This window comes from Corythoichthys intestinalis, chromosome 7 (genome assembly GCF_030265065.1).
Source record: "Corythoichthys intestinalis isolate RoL2023-P3 chromosome 7, ASM3026506v1, whole genome shotgun sequence".
Taxonomy (NCBI): Eukaryota; Metazoa; Chordata; class Actinopteri; order Syngnathiformes; family Syngnathidae; genus Corythoichthys; species Corythoichthys intestinalis.
The window spans coordinates 10,011,912-10,030,172 of NC_080401.1; the positions used below are offsets into that span (position 1 = coordinate 10,011,912).

An 18,261-nucleotide genomic window follows, 5' to 3' on the forward strand; every position below is an offset into this window, starting at 1 on the left:
GCATTGCAACTGGCTTAATAAAAAAGATTATTTGGCTCCAGTGGTGTCTCTGCTACAGTATGCAATCCATGCAACACTGGCTTCCTCTGAAACGTGTATGCAGTAATATCTAATATAAACCCCAGGTAATCTGTCTGAATAATATATAGACCAATAATTTCCTGACTTTTGTCAAAAATTAAAATTGACTAATTGTATGCATACTCCGCTGCGGGGGTTTAGTACCTCAACACCATCGTATTCTCGCTCCAGGGCAACGCAGTATTGTGGCAATCCCAGCTGACTCAGCCATCCAGAGATAGACTGGTGCTTCATGGTCCAAAGGCATGTGAACACATGCAGACAAGAAATACTTCTTCAGATTGAAACTGAAAGAACAGGACATAAAACAATATAATTATGTACTATAAAACAATAGACAAGGAAAGTTTTAATTGTGAATATGATCTCAACTTTGGAGTTCTGTACACAACCAAAATGGAAAATAGCTGAGGAATATCCAGGGCAATGCGAAAACAGTGCATTAAGTAAATAAAACATCTAAGGACAGGACACGGTACTTTATCAGGAAGTGAAGCAATGATTGAGCATGTGCAGTGCCCCCACACCCACACAATTACATTAAGTGATATTGCAGGGATATACAGGGATGTCATTGACTGTTACTAAAGAGCACTGTTGTCACAGTCCACCTTGACGAACACCTTGACAGCCAGTCATAGTCATCCAGTCACTGTGTCTTGCAGAATATGATTGGCACACAACCACATTCTGCTACCCACAGAGAACCCGCTTAATTTAGGCTTTGTAGATGATGCAAAAAGTGTCAGATTGTCTGATTTGCATTCCGAAAATATATACTTCTGTTAGGATTTGCTGTGAAAGTAATGGATTGTGATTTCCCTGTCCAGGTTTTTGTAAAATGAGGATTAAGACAACAGGTATCAGCATCTTCTCTAACCTAATACATTTGAAATATAAAACCTTTCAATACTTTTGCCCACACTGACCAATCTTCAGACTTTTATCCTCTCTCCACTGGATTTTGTCTGTGAAGGAACTGTCACCATTAATATGAGTCATTAAAGACTTTTTTTTTAATGGACAGGAAGGGATTATGGGGGGACAGAAAGGAACAAAGCAGACATATATATATATATATATATATATATATATATATATATATATATATATATATATATATATATATATATATATATATATATATATATATATATATATATATATATATATATATAATGGGGGGACAGAAAGGAACAAAGCAGACAGAAGATGGGAAGAACAACAGACAACAACAAGAAATACATTTTTACACATCCATGCTACCTATGAATACTGTATAGTGGTGCTATCGTTAGTGAATTATATATATATATATATATATATATATATATATATATATATATATATATATATACAGCGCCTTGCAAAAGTATTCGGCCCCCTTGAACCTTGCAACCTTTCGCCACATTTCAGGCTTCAAACATAAAGATATAAAATTTTAATTTTTTGTCAAGAATCAACAACAAGTGGGACACAATCGTGAAGAGGAACAAAATTTATTGGATAATTTAAACTTTTTTAACAAATAAAAAACTGAAAAGTGGGGCGTGCAATATTATTCGGCCCCCTTGCGTTAATACTTTGTAGCGCCACCTTTTGCTCCAATTACAGCTGCAAGTCGCTTGGGGTATGTTTCTATCAGTTTTGCACATCGAGAGACTGACATTCTTGCCCATTCTTCCTTGCAAAACAGCTCGAGCTCAGTGAGGTTGGATGGAGAGTGTTTGTGAACAGCAGTCTTCAGCTCTTTCCACAGATTCTCGATTGGATTCAGGTCTGGACTTTGACTTGGCCATTCTAACACCTGGATACGTTTATTTTTTAACCATTCCATTGTAGATTTGGCTTTATGTTTTGGATCATTGTCCTGTTGGAAGATAAATCTCCGTCCCAGTCTCAGGTCTTGTGCAGATACCAACAGGTTTTCTTCCAGAATGTTCCTGTATTTGGCTGCATCCATCTTCCCGTCAATTTTAACCATCTTCCCTGTCCCTGCTGAAGAAAAGCAGGCCCAAACCATGATGCTGCCACCACCATGTTTGACGGTGGGGATGGTGTGTTCAGGGTGATGAGCTGTGTTGCTTTTACGCCAAACATATCGTTTTGCATTGTGGCCAAAAAGTTCGATTTTGGTTTCATCTGACCAGAGCACCTTCTTCCACATGTTTGGTGTGTCTCCCAGGTGGCTTGTGGCAAACTTTAAACGAGACTTTTTATGGATATCTTTGAGAAATGGCTTTCTTCTTGCCACTCTTCCATAAAGGCCAGATTCGTGCAATGTACGACTGATTGTTGTCCTATGGACAGACTCTCCCACCTCAGCTGTAGATCTCTGCAGTTCATCCAGAGTGATCATGGGCCTCTTGGCTGCATCTCTGATCAGTTTTCTCCTTGTTTGAGAAGAAAGTTTGGAAGGACGGCCGGGTCTTGGTAGATTTGCAGTGGTCTGATGCTCCTTCCATTTCAATATGATGGCTTGCACAGTGCTCCTTGAGATGTTTAAAGCTTGGGAAATCTTTTTGTATCCAAATCCGGCTTTAAACTTTTCCACAACAGTATCTCGGACCTGCCTGGTGTGTTCCTGGGTTTTCATAATGCTCACTGCACTTTAAAAAGAACCCTGAGACTATCACAGAGCAGGTGCATTTATACGGAGACTTGATTACACATAGGTGGATTCTATTTATCATCATCGGTCATTTAGGACAACATTGGATCATTCAGAGATCCTCACTGAACTTCTGGAGTGAGTTTGCTGCACTGAAAGTAAAGGGGCCGAATAATATTGCACGCCCCACTTTTCAGTTTTTTATTTGTTAAAAAAGTTTAAATTATCCAATAAATTTTGTTCCACTTCACGATTGTATCCCACTTGTTGTTGGTTCTTGACAAAAAATTAAAATTTTATATCTTTATGTTTGAAGCCTGAAATGTGGCGAAAGGTTGCAAGGTTCAAGGGGGCCGAATACTTTTGCAAGGCACTGTATATATATATATATATATATACGAGTGGACACCATGTGGGGGACCTGATAACCGAGGAGAAAGAGGAGAAGCAAGTCAAAGGGGATGTGACTAGCCGGGGCGGAGCAAACACAAATCAACAAAGTGAGGTGTGGAACATAGTATTAAGGGAATCACATGTTAGTGTGGGTATGTTGACATCCTATTCTATGCTACCTGATCACTAATCCTGGCACTGACAATCTCTCTACCTGATTGTGTCTAATTGCACCCAGTCATGCGCGATCCCACTCAGATGTGTGAAAGTCTTGCAGAAAAGTGGAAGTGCTGCGCTGGGTTCGGCCAAGGGCCCTGGCAGCTCCAGCCAACCAGGAGGGTGCGGGCGCGGCCCACCCCTCCTCCCACAGATCCGGCAAAAGGGCCACAGCAAATCCCCCCAGGGCGATCCCCTGGACCATCCGCGCCCCCATTATCCGGCACTTAGGGAAGGGATGAGGGGACACACCACTGCCACCCACGCACGTCCCACCAATGATTCCTCAGCCACAGCCGCAACCCCTCAACCAACGTGGCAGACAGCTGGACCCCAAGGGCCCACTAGTTCCGGGGAAGGACAGGATCCCCACCTGAAGGGGGCGACACCCAGCCAGGCCCAAGGAGGATGCCTGGGTAAAAAAACAGAAAGGCAGAAGCAGGAGAGCCCCGAGAGGCTGCCGCAGGACGGCGTGGGACCTTAGAACCACCACCCCACCCAACAGCCCAGCCAAGGGTGGGAGCCCCGCCCCAGGAGTCCCGCAATATGGAAAAGTGTGGGACCCACCTATCGCCCTATTACTGTGGCTGCCAGTTCCCCATTAAAGACATTTTCAACTACTGTATTACAAAAGATTAGTGTGCTGCATTTGGGGTCTTCAACACTCGTGATTTATGTCAGTCTATGGCCAACCATTCTACAGGACTCTCTACTATATCACATCAACCAAATTTCTGACTGTGTCATTTTGTAGATCAAAGATGAGGAGGAGTGCTTAATACACTTGAGGGACACTTGCCAGAATCTGACCCCGTTTAAAGTTCAACGTAGTGTTTGACTTGAGTTTATCCAGGAGAAAACAAAAATTACCTTTGTCTCCTTTCATTGGTAAAGTGTTTACCGTGCAGAACGTACATACAAGGAATCTGTGCTTGGCTACCAAGTTGATACCTGATACATAGACTTCGTAATTGTATTGACTGGTCAAATCCATCAGCCACTGTGCAACGCCTTCAAGTAGGGGGCTGTCCTACAGTCCGCTTCAGTTATTTGCAGTCAGTCGCAGTTTGTCAACACATGCAAGGATCCAACATCGGATTTAGGTTGAAAAGTTGCGAAAGCTGTACCGCATACAAACAGGAAGGATTGTCTAAGGAGTGATTTGTTCGAAGATTCAAGGAAATTATTATATTTTTCGTACCATGCATGCATTTTGAAACGTTGTAAAAAAAAAAAAAATCAATGGGAGAAATCAGCCGCTACAGCATTGGCATTGTACTTCGCAATATTTACGTAAAATAACTGCTAACTGCACTTTTTTTTTTGCTTTTAACCAAGAATCGAGACTGTTTTACGTCCATATCTACAAAGAATTCAGGGATTTAAGCATTTATTCACAGGAATTTTCAACGGTAAAAGCTCTTTGTTTACATATAGCGGCTGCTAATTTCCTTACTGACTAGCCTCACAGTTCGCAATATTTACGTAAAATAAATGCTCTCTGCACGTTTTTTTTTTGCTTTTAGCCAAGTATCGATTGTTTCACATCCATATCTACTGTATGAAGAATTCAGGGATTTAAGCATTTATCAACAAAAAAATTTTGAAAGAAAAAGCTCTTTGTCTGTGTTTACCACTCGGTCAGCTTTGACAGAGATAGGCCCCCTATTAATCGGCCCTGCGTCCCGTGTCCTGTCAATGCATTATGAAGTCTATGCCTGATATTAAGTCATGATTATCTGATATAATAAGATACTATATTTCAGAGTGAGACCTCCTGTTTTTAATATGTTGCCTCTGTTGGCATTTTATATCAAGTGGGTGTTAAATTGTATGAGTTTTGAGTGTGTTTTTTATATACAAATGTTTATTTATACAAATGTTTTTTTCATCAGACTTGCGGTGTATTTTACGACAAAGGATGAGGGCCAAATGAAAGAGAAGGGAGAAAAAAAAGACTGAGATTAAAGTCGTACTGGTACTGGGACGTCGTATTATTACTAGAGGTGTAACGGTATACAAAAATCTCAGTTCGGTATGTACCTCGGTTTTGAGGTCACGGTTCGGTTCATTTTTGGTACAGTAAGAAAACAAAATGCAAAATATCAATGTGCTAGTTGTTTATTACACACTTTTGTGGTTTCAACAATAGGAACATTAGCCTATACAAAGCTAGAATTCTGCTCAAAAATAGAAAATACAATATTCTGAAATGTAGATATTTTGAAAAACAAAATAAAAGTAAATAACATTGGCTCAGACTTTTTCTTTAAAGAAATATCTGATGTGCAAAATTCAACAGTTGCAACACTGAACAGTTTCAAGTTTCTCATAATAACTTTATGACCACAGCCTCGAAAAATAAAGGTTATTAGGGCTGTCAAACGATTAAAATTTTTAATTGAGTTAATCACAGCTTAAAAATTAATTAATTGTAATTACCGGTAATCGCAATTCAAACCATCTCTAAAATATGCCTTATTTTTCTCTAAATTATTTTTGAAATGGAAAGATAAGACACAAGACGGATATATACATTCAACATACTGTACATAAGTACTGTATTTGTTGATTATAACAATAAATCCACAAGATGGCATTAACATTAACATTCATCTTCTTTTTCTTTGCAAAAACAAACACACAACAGAGCCTTAGAACAGTAACAGAAACAGTATTATTTAGAATGTGTACAAAGTGTGTGTAGTGTACACATAAATGTGGCCCTCTTCTCTACTCATCCTCCAGCCAGTCGCTGAGGCAAGCCAACTTATTTACATTTTCTGAGAGTTGTTCCATCTATATTCTTTTTTAATTTGAATTCCACACCCAGTGGGCCAACCTGCTTTTCTTCCATGTTTTACATTTAACCGTTACCCACGCTGCTCACTGGACCGCTGAGTGGTGCGACGGCCCCTGGCCGTTTGTTATCTTTTTTGAGACTGTCAGTCAGATGATCGTCGCGTCCGCCAGCTGGCTGCCTCCCCTCCCAACGTGACGTACTCTGATTGACGACGGACGGGCAGACGACGTCGCCGCCGCTGATGGGCCACCCGAGGAAGGGTTCCAACTTCAAAACTAGCCGCTGAGAGTTCGCATTTGCAGCATACGTGCCACGTACCTCCTCTCCTCGTGAGCTGCTTGCTCGCCATTCATTCACCTGTGCAATTGATCGCTACTTTGTTACACCCCCGCTTTTTCGGTGAGGTCTTTTGTGTTTATTCATTATTGGATCGTTTTTGTTCACCAAGGTAAATAAGAGCACCGCAGCAGTAGGCATAAACTGCCGTTTTCATTTTCGTTTGTTGGCAATAACGGAGACCAAACGTTTTCTGTAACTCTTCACAAGCTTTTCACACATTGTAGCTGGTATTTTGGCCCATTCCTCCATGCCGATCTCCTCTAGAGCAGTGATGTTTTGGGGCTGTCGTTGGGCAACACGGACTTTCAACTCCTTCCTCACCCTGTGGCGTCAAAATGATAACAAGAACGGCGAGCAAAAATCCCAGAACCACACAGGGGAACTAGTGAATGACTTACAGAGAGCTGGGACCACAGTAACAAAGGCTACTATTAGTAACACAATGCGCCGCCAGGGACTCAAATCCTGCACTGCCAGACGTGTCCCCCTGCTGAAGAAAATACACGTCCAGGCCCGTCTGCGGTTTGCTAAAGAGCATTTGGATGCTCCAGAAGAGGACTGGGAGAATGTGTTATGGTCAGATGAAACCAAAATAGAACTTTTTGGTAGAAACACAGGTTCTCGTGTGGAGGAAAAAGAATACTGAAAAAGAATACTGAATTGGACCATACCCACTGTGAAGCATGGGGGTGGAAACATCATGCTTTGGGGCTGTTTTTCTGCAAAGGGACCAGGACGACTGATCTGTGTAAAGGAAAGAATGAATGGGGCCATGTATTGAGAGATTTTGAGTGAAAATCTCCTTCCATCAGCAAGGGCATTGAAGATGAGACGTGGCTGGGTCTTTCAGCATGACAATGATTCCAAACACACAGCCAGGGAAACAAAGGAGTGGCTTCGTAAGAAGCATTTTAAGGTCCTGGAGTGGCCTAACCAGTCTCCAGATCTCAACCCCATAGAAAATTTGTGGAGGGAGTTGAAAGTCCGTGTTGCCCAACGACGGCCCCAAAACATCACTGTTCTAGAGGAGATCTGCATGGAGGAATGGGCCAAAATACCAGCAACAGTGTGTGAAAAGCTTGTGAAGGGTTACAGAAAACGTTTGGCCTCGGTTATTACCAACAAAGGGTACATAACAAAGTAGTGAGATGAACTTTTGGTATTGACCAAATACTTATTTTCCACCATGATTTGCAAATAAATTCTTTAAAAATCAAACGATGTGATTTTCTGTTTTTTTTCCACATTCTGTCTCTCATGGTTGAGGTTTACCCATGTTGACAATTACAGGCCTCGCTAATATTTTCAAGTGGGAGAACTTGCACAATTAGTGGTTGACTAAATACTTATTTGCCCCACTGTAGATGAGCCAAAACATGAAGGATTCCTTATTTGTAAAACCGATTCTAAAACACAAGATGCTTTCAATATTGTGGATTTTAACAGAGGCAAAGCTTTACGTAAAGTAAGTAGCAATTTATTCAGCTACAATTTGCCCAACGAAATAATACTTTTTTTCTCATAGTAACAGTTCAAGTTTCTTTCTTGTAGTATTAGTATGACTTTTTTCTCGTACGATTACTAGACCAAGAGCGGGCACGAAACGCGGCCAAGACGGGGCAGCAGCTGGTGCGTGGACATGGGAACACCCAGACTTGATCATTGCCTTCAAAAAAAATATTGAAGAAAAGAGACCAAATCCACCGCCTTGGCACCTGCATAGATGGGCTGAGGAGCGGCATGGAAAATGGACGCCACAGGGTCAAGAAGAGCTCACCTTCCCTGACCAATTATAGACGTTTTGATTTAAAATTTTTAGAGAACTTTTTCAATAACCTTGTTCAATCCTCACATTGTACCACTTGTGCACATCAAAGAAGCAGCTTCTCATTTGTTTGAGAAAGTTGCAGATGTATTTGTGCATCCATGCAAATGATATTGTACAATTGTCTGCTGTTTCTTAGATTATCAGTTGCATCTGTCATGATGGTCAAAATGGATGATCATTGGTCTCTATTGAATAGTCTCACCGCCCACAACATTTAGTCATGACTTCATTGCATATGTCTTTACATGCAAAATGGATGAACATGTTGTCAGAATATGTCAACATGTGTGTGCTTATTTCTAAGCATTTTCACTACTTATTTTAACCTCCCAAAATGTGGAATAGTTTGGGACAATGTGGGTTTCCCCCACTCCAACATAATCAGGGAATGGTTTGCAACCCACAACAGAATGGTAATAATAATAATAATAATAATAATTAATAATGCATTTTATTTATAACGCACTTTACATTTGAAAATCAAATCTCAAAGTATACATTGCCAAAAAAATAAAAATAATAATAAATAAAATGAAAAAGACTAAGACTAATGGAGTTCCTCCCACCATACTCTCCATTCCTAAATCCCATAAATATTTTTTCTCCACATGGAGATGACAAGTGTATGATCGCCAGCATCACACTCAGATGACTCTTCTGGATGCCATAAATGCAGCATGCAGTGACATCACAGCAGATGCCGACAGAGGCTGGATAAGGCATTCGGGAAGATTCTTTCCACGCTGTACAGTAAGAGAAGACATCCATTGTGACGTGGATGAAAATTTGTGGCCCAACAGTGAGGAATGTCAAGATGTATAGAAAGAGTAGGTAAAAAAAAAAAATCCTGACATGTAGCACTCAAAGTGTAGTTTTGCCAATAGTCTTATGCTCACATTACTAATTTTGCTTTTGTATTTTTCTTGGTGATACTCAGTGCTGTCTTTTGCTTTCTGTGTCGCAGTGACATGGTCTGTCAAGAAATTGTAAAAACAGTAAAAGTGTAAACTGAATCCTTTCTAGTCTCATGCAATCAATCTCCCACACACAAAGGGGTAACTTGCAATTTTCATCAAAACTTACATACACTATCTTCAGCATCAGAGTCTTCCACCAGAGTAACTGTTCAATTGAGAGCATGACGAAGCAATTTGACTGTCTTGCCTGTACACAATGAAACAAGGACTTGTCATTCTGACAGCGCTGACATGTTCATTGACACAGAAGTTTAATTTTGAGCGATAGACTAGGTATTTTGCACAAAAAAACTGGCTTTTGCAGGTAATCCATGTTGTTTTGCTATTTGTGCAACATGTTGTGAGGATTGAACAAGAAGTTTTGAGAATTTCAATTCTAATCTGAGAAATGTACCAAAGCAATTGAGAAAAACTGTAAAAGAACCGCCACACCCCTGGGTATTTTGCACCAAAAAAATGGCTTTTGTAGGTAATCCATGTTGTTTTGCTAGTTGTGCAACATGTTGTGAGGAATTAACAAGAAGTTTTGAGAATTTCAATTCTAATCTGAGAAATGTACCAAAGCAATTGAGAAAAACTGTAAAAGAACTGGGTGTGACATAGACACTATTTCCCTTAACCTCTTGCATCGTCATCAAACCACTATTATGAGCAGTGAACTAACTTCTTAATGTATGGACAAACTACTGTTTGTTAGTCATTCCTTGCACTACTTGCAATATATCCAATACAGTCCATGAATCAGACATGGATTGCTCTTTTGCCATCTTTCAGCCAGATGATACTTGTAACATCCAAGCTGGATTGTCTGTCTGTTACGCAGATGTATTTTGTTATATTGTGTTGAGGATTTTCCCAGATACACTGAGCAGTTTATCTGGTTACAATTCCGCTGGGAATCATATGAATGTGGGGCTGTTCTTTAAAGATAAAGGAAATGAAAAGGGGAATACAAATGAAGCAGCTGTGTTCGAGTGGCTAAAGATGAAGCAAGCTCATTGTGATTTGTTCCTCACATTTAATTCCAATGACCAATCAAAGAGTATTTTACATCATACATGACATGTGGAACTTCCTTATTCTGGGTTGTCACAAATAGAGATTGCTGTAGAAGAAAGTGACACCACAAACGTGTCAAACATAATACTTTTCCTCCCAGTAATAGGTTTTTACGCTGTGCTCTAACAAGTAAGTAGTAACAAAATGCTATTCTCAAAAGTGGTCATTGAAAACCAGAGCACAAAGTACAACATGGCAAAAATTAGATAAATGTGCTCATTGTAGATGCAGTCAAATATACAAAAAAAAAAAAAACTGAACCAAGTCCATCTCTCGAGAGGGTTCTTCTTTTTTATGTTGAGCACACTTGAACTTTTTCTCTGTCCGCCTAACCTTTGCTGTTTCCCATGACCACATCTCTCAAGAGTGCTGTCACAGCATCCAATTTCTCATAGAATACTATAAATAGACCAATCTGGATCTTGCCTGCTGAGTGAGCCAAACAAGCTTGGCTATTTAACAACATATAACAAAGCAAAAATAACAGAAGGACTTTTAGGAAAAACAAACCCCAATTCAGCCAAGACTGCATTAGAGAACAATCTGCTTTTCACTCAGTCACTCTAATGCCTTTATTGGCTGCCTTCTATACACCAAGGTCATCTGTTTCACCAATCACATTAGACCGACACAATTCAACCAACTGAATTATGCTGCGCACTGACATTAGTACCAAGTTACTTCCAGTAACCTTTTGAAGGTTTTTGGTTTTTTTTTTTTCAATCAAAAGATGTTGACTCTTGTGAGTATTATTGCATTGCATTTTGAAATACAGTTGTGGTCAAAAGTTTACATACACTTGTGAAGAACATAATGTCATGGCTCTCTTGAGTTTCCAGTTATTTCTACAACTCTGATTTTTATCCGATAGAGTGATTGGAACAGATACTTCTTTGTCACAAAAAACATTCATGAAGTTTGGTTCCTTTATGACTTTATTATGGGTTAACAGAAAAAGTGATCAAATCTGCTGGGTCAAAAATATACATACATGGATCTGAAAAAGCGAGTCATTGACTTGGACAAGTCAGGAAAGTCACTTGGGGCCATTTCAAAGCAGCTGCAGGTCCCAAGAGCAACAGTGCAAACAATTGTTTGTAAGTATAAAGTGCATGGCACTGTTTTGTCACTGCCACGATCAGGAAGAAAACGCAAGCTATCACCTGCTGCTGAGAGAAAATTGGTCAGGAGGGTGAAGATTCAACCGAGAATCACCAAAAAGCAGATCTGCTAAGAATTAGAAGCTGCTGGAACACAGGTGTCAGTGTCCACAGTCAAGCGTGTTTTGCATCTCCATGGACTAAGAGGCTGCCGTGCAAGAAGGAAGCCCTTGCTCCAAAAGCGGCACCTTAAGGCTCGAATGAAGTTTGCTGCTGATCACATGGACAAAGATACGACCTTCTGGAGGAAAGTTCTGTGGTCAAACGAAACAAAAATCGAGCTGTTTGGCCACAATGCCCAGCAATATGTTTGGACGAGAAAAGGTGAGGCCTTTAACCCCAAGTACACCATGCCTACCGTCAAGCACGGTGGTGGTAGTATTATGCTGTGGGGCTGTTTGCTGCCAATGGAACTGGTGCTTTACAGAGAGTAAATGGGATAATGAAGAAGGAGGATTACCTTCTAATTCTTCAAGATAACCTAACGTCATCAGCCCGAAGATTGGGTCTTGGGCGCAGTTGGGTGTTCCAACAGGACAATGACCCCAAACACACATCAAAAGTGGTAATGGAATGGCTAAATCAGGCTAGAATTAAGGTTTTCGAATGGCCTTCCCAAAGTCCTGACTTAAACCCCATTGAGAACTTGTGGACAATGCTGAAGAAACAAGTCCATGTCAGAAAGCCATCAAATTTAACTAAACTTCACCAATTCTGTCAAGAGGAGTGGTCAAAGATTCAACCAGAAGCTTGCCAGAAGCTTGTGGATGGCTACCAAAAGTGCCTAATTGAAGTGAAAATGGCCAAGGGACATGTTACCAAATATTAGCGCAGCTGTATGTATATTTTTGACCCAGCAGATTTGATCACTTTTTTCTGTTCACCCATAATAAAGTCATAAAAGAACCAAACTTCATGAATGTTTTTTGTGCCAAAGAAGTATCTGTTCCAATCACTCTATCAGAAAAAAATCAGAGTTGTAGAAATAACTGGAAACTCAAGAGAGCCATGAAATTATGTTCTTCACAAGTGTATGTAAACTTTTGACCACAACTGTAGGTCATAGACTTCATAATGATATCGACGCGGGGGCCGATTAATAGGGGGCCTATTGCCGTCAAAGCTGACCAAGTGGAAATACAAAGATCTTTTTACGTTGAAAATTCTTGTGAATAAATGCTTAAATCCCTGAATTCTTTATAGATATGGATGTAAAACAGTCTTGATTCTTGGTTAAAAGCAAAACAAAACAAAAAAAAAAAAAAACAGGCAGTAAGCATTTATTTTACGTAAATATGTCGAATGTGCTGCTAGTCTTTGAGTCACGGTGGCGCCGCCTTGTCACCACAAAGAGCTATTAATGTTGAAGTTATTGTGAATAAATGCTTAAAGCCCTGAATTCTATATAGATATGGACATAAATCAGTCTCAATTATTGGTTAAAAGCAACAACAAAAAAAACGGGCAGTTAGCATTTATTTTACGTAAATATGTTGAATGTGCTGCTAGTCTTTGAGTCACTGTGGCGCTGCCTTGTCACCACAAAGAGCTTTTAACATTGAAATTCTTGTGAATAAATGTTTAAATCCCTGAATTCTTTATAGATTCGGACAGAAAACAGTCTCAATTCTTGGTTAAAAGCAAAAAACAAAAACTGCAGTTATCATTTATTTTACGTAAATATTGCAAATTCTGACGCCAATTTCGTAGAGACTAATTTCTCCCATTGATTTTTTTCACAATATTTCAAAATGCATGCATGGTACGAAAAATATAATAACTACCATGAATCCTCGAATAAATCACTCCTGAGACAATCCTTCCTGTTTGTATGCAGTACAGCTTTCATACTTTTTAAATTAAATCCTGCGTTAGATTGCTGCATGCGTGTTTGAGAATAACTCCTCTTGATGTGGGCAGGCCCCCTACTTGAAGGCGTGGCCCTGTGTATGACGCATGTGACTCGTCAATATACAGGTGATGAACATGAGCATGCATGCAACAACACATACATGAAGTCTATGTAGTTGTATGTGGTAGTTGTTTTCCATTTTGGAATCTGCTTTAAGCCTTTGAACTGAGCTGCATCCTTGCAAGTTGCATTTAATTATTAACTTTTAATCAATTGACTCTTTCTAAACTGCTTGTGGTTACATTATCATCAAAAACATCTTAACAGAATTTTGAATGTCTGCTGATTCACATGACTCCACCTTCGACTACAGTTGAATCTCTCCATTCATTTTCTATACCAATTAGCCCAGGGGTGGCCGCAGTGGCTCCGGGTTTCCGTTCCAACCCATTGTGAGGGAACCTTTTCACCAATCTGGTGTCTTGCAAGCACAATCATTTGATTGCAGTCAGGTGCTTCTTGTTTCAATAGAAACTTCATTGGTTAACCTCAAGGGCGTAGGTTTGCATAGGGACGGAAGGGAGATAACACTACCAACTTTTCAGGATGCTCAAATTGTCCCCACCAACTTTTAGCAACCTTATTTGCATTATATAATGTGTCCAGTTATATAGGTCATTTAGATTGTCTTCCCATATGTTGTAAGGATAGAATTGACCGTACCAAAATTAAATGAATTATTTTCCTTATGTTCAGACTTCCATTTACCCCTTTTCACTTGCTGAATGTGCCGGTCATTTTTTTCCCCCTCAAACGCACATTTGATTGGCTGATGACTTGCATTGATTTAAAATGTATTCATTTTCTACCTTTTTTTTTTTTTTTGGTATTTATTTTCTACCTTTTTTTTTTTGTTTTGCCGCCTATGCAGACATTTTATCAGATAATCATACATTAATCATAGTCAAGGTAAAAAGTTTTCATTTTTTTGTTGCGTTTAGCTGTGCTTGTGGACAAAAGAAGTAGTGTTTTACCTGAAGGAACACATTTTTATTTATTTTTGTTATACACTGACTTAGAAGTTTTTGCAGTTACAGTGCCTTGCAAAAGTATTCGGCCCCCTTGAATCTTGCAACCTTTCACCACATTTCAGGCTTCAAACATAAAGATAGGAAATTTAATTTTTTTGTCAAGAATCAACAACAAGTGGGACACAATCGTGAAGTGGAACAACATTTATTGGATAATTTAAACTTTTTTAACAAATAAAAAACTGAAAAGTGGGGCGTGCAATATTATTCGGCCCCTTTACTTTCAGTGCAGCAAACTCACTCCAGAAGTTCAGTGAGGATCTCTGAATGATCCAATGTTGTCCTAAATGACCGATGATGATAAATAGAATCCACGTGTGTGTAATCAAGTCTCCGTATAAATGCACCTGCTCTGTGATAGTCTCAGGGTTCTGTTTAAAGTGCAGAGAGCATTATGAAAACCAAGGAACACACCAGGCAGGTCCGAGATACTGTTGTGGAGAAGTTTAAAGCCGGATTTGGATACAAAAAGATTTCCCAAGCTTTAAAAATCTCAAGGAGCACTGTGCAAGCCATCATATTGAAATGGAAGGAGCATCAGACCACTGCAAATCTACCAAGACCCGGCCGTCCTTCCAAACTTTTTTCTCAAACAAGGAGAAAACTGATCAGAGATGCAGCCAAGAGGCCCATGATCACTCTGGATGAACTGCAGAGATCTACAGCTGAGGTGGGAGAGTCTGTCCATAGGACAACAATCAGTCGTGCACTGCACAAATCTGGCTTTTATGGAAGAGTGGCAAGAAGAAAGCCATTTCTCAAAGATATCCATAAAAAGTCTCGTTTAAAGTTTGCCACAAGCCACCTGGGAGACACATCAAACATGTGGAAGAAGGTGCTCTGGTCAGATGAAACCAAAATTGAACTTTTTGGCCACAATGCAAAACGATATGTTTGGCGTAAAGCAACACAGCTCATCACCCTGAACACACCATCCCCACTGTCAAACATGGTGGTGGCAGCATCATGGTTTGGGCCTGCTTTTCTTCAGCAGGGACAGGAAAGATAGTTAAAATTGACGGGAAGATGGATGCAGCCAAATACAGGAACATTCTGGAAGAAAACCTATTAGTATCTGCACAAGACCTGAGACTGGGACGGAGATTTATCTTCCAACAGGACAATGATCCAAAACATAAAGCCAAATCTACAATGGAATGGTTCAAAAATAAACATATCTAGGTGTTAGAATGGCCAAGTCAAAGTCCAGACCTGAATCCAATCGAGAATCTGTGGAAAGAGCTGAAGACTGCTGTTCACAAACACTCTCCATCCAACCTCACTGAGCTCGAGCTGTTTTGCAAGGAAGAATGGGCAAGAATGTCAGTCTCTCGATGTGCAAAACTGATAGAAACATACCCCAAGCGACTTGCAGCTGTAATTGGAGCAAAAGGTGGCGCTACAAAGTATTAACGCAAGGGGGCCGAATAATATTGCACGCCCCACTTTTCAGTTTTTTATTTGTTAAAAAAGTTTAAATTATCCAATAAATTTTGTTCCACTTCACGATTGTGTCCCACTTGTTGTTGATTCTTGACAAAAAAATTAAAATTTTATATCTTTATGTTTGAAGCCTGAAATGTGGCGAAAGGTTGCAAGGTTCAAGGGGGCCGAATACTTTTGCAAGGCACTGTATATTTATTTAGACAAGCAATGTTGAGACAAATGTTAATTGTTTGCATTTCTGGATAGTTCAGAGATTATTAGCAAGTGTGCATTTATTGTGTTTATTACATGTGTTATAGATGTTTGCTATAATATAATTTATGTTCAAATATTGCAATTTAAATTTGCTAGTAAAATCTAGACATTTATTCTTGAAGTCTTCTAAATGTTTCTTTAGTAGTTTTTGAAAACAAAGGTTTGAGTCGAACTGTGAATCACCTGAACCAATACACGTGAAAGTTAATGATCCTTAGCTACTTACCGCTTCGATTAAAAAATAAATAAATACAGATGAGCTGTCTCGATCCGATTATGTAGTCTCACACTTCCTCCTGCTGCTTTTCTTTTTCTTTCCAGGCAGTGCACTTGAGTTGCTTGTTAAAGTTAACGATGACTGACATATGTTTAGGTTTGATCTTGCCAAAGAAGCTTGGAACCCTACAGCGCTGCATGTGTCAATCATCATTTAGCTTTTTAAACATTTGCTGTGGCAACTCATTGTATGTAAGTGAGCAGTGTGACCGGATTTGAGTGGACTCACGCAATGAAGCATTTAATAAAGACAAGCATTTATCTACATTATTCTTGTTTATAGATAATTCAGTGGGACAGTAACAATGTTTGACACATATCATAATTATTACATTTGAAGTGCTTAAAAAACATTTATTTAAGTGTATAAAAATATGCATAAAAGTTTTTTTTTTTTTTTTTAATGATACTTTCGAGAAAAGATGTGAAAAAACATGTCTAATATGTATCTCTTTCCAATGCTAAATCTGAATAAATACATTGAATACACACACATTCAATGTGTGTGTGTGTGTGGGGGGGGGGGGGGGCACTTCGCATTCTTTTTCTTATCGCGGCGGGTTGTGGTTGTGTCCCCATTAACCACCAAAAATGAGAGATCACTGTATAGCTCAATACACATTTATTTTGCATTGATCATTTAGCCTATCAATTAATTAGGTTCATATTCTGTTTGGTTTTATTAATGTCCCGGTCCCAGCAAAAAGTGTACATGCAGGTTATGCTGTTGTAGCGTCCCTACCAATGTTAAGACCAAACCTACGCCCTTGGTTAAACTGTCTGTGCTGGATCAGTTGGAACAAAGACCAGGACCACTAATGCCCTTGAGGACTGGTTTGCCCACCCCTGGATTAGCCTGTTCAGGGTGGCGGGAGCTGAGTCCTATCCCAACTATCCAGCAAGTTGCTAGTGCCAAAGCATATGGCCAAAGTCATACCATTGTACCACTTGCACCTTGTGTGAGGCTACCTTTGAAGACGAACTTCAAACCATCAATACTAGTTTGTATGTTACTCTTACTTTGGGTTATCCGATTCTCCCCCATTACAATTAATGTTAAGTCAAGTTAACTCAATCCAGTCCAGTATTTGATTTTTATACAGCAGTTTATTTGACTGAGCCCTGATATGAAGGCATTGATGTAAAGAAGAGTTCATCGAAATCTTGTGCATTCATGAAAATAGTCAATTAGATTATGTGGTCTATAATTAATTATTTCTGATCTACATCCATGAATGTTGTGATAAATCATTATTATTATTAGTGTGACCTTTAGGCAGACAACTCAACAGCAAGAATACCAGGTTTAAAACTTATAAAGTTTTGTTAGTTGATAGTTTTGAGAGCATTAAAGAAACCCAATTGTGTCTGCATTTGAATTACGCATCAATGTCTGATTTAAAACATTCAAATGTGCTGTTGGTGATACGTAAAATTAATATTCATAAACAAAGAAACAATTAAATAATTGTGAATCTAAATGGAAATGACACTTACCTTACAAATGTTTGAGCTGCAGCCAGTGGAGTCATGCGGTGTAGCGCAGCATGCAGTTTGCAAGCACAATTGCTGCATGCACCAGCCACAACTGTGAGCTTGCACAGGTTGCACACTGCTGTCCTGTCATCCACTTTAACACACACACACGGGCGCAAAAACAGACACACACACGCACACAGTGAAACAGAGGTGGTTGAGAGACCTCTGCATACAGAACCTGCTGTATGTGCTCATGGCCATATTTGAATTAATTGGCTGGTGTCAACTACATTATGAAATGTATATGTGTCAAAACTGATCTGCTTTCAACACATTTCCAAAATTGGTTGCAAAAAAAAAAGTGTTAAGCACATCCTTATTAGCAGAGGTGGGTA

At 39.5% G+C, this 18,261-nt stretch overlaps 1 protein-coding gene across 1 annotated transcript in view; it reads right to left on the minus strand.

The window, feature by feature from the left end:
• bcar3 (BCAR3 adaptor protein, NSP family member) overlaps nt 1-18,007 on the minus strand; it is a 181,047-nt gene extending 163,040 nt beyond the window's left edge. The window contains exons 1-2 of the mRNA XM_057841253.1: nt 17,885-18,007; nt 226-368 (exon numbers count right to left, since the gene is read on the minus strand). Coding sequence (XP_057697236.1) covers nt 226-315 — 90 coding nt within the window. The 5' untranslated portion in view covers nt 316-368; nt 17,885-18,007. The remainder of the gene's footprint in view (nt 1-225; nt 369-17,884) is intronic.
• Between the last annotated feature and the right edge of the window lie 254 nt (nt 18,008-18,261).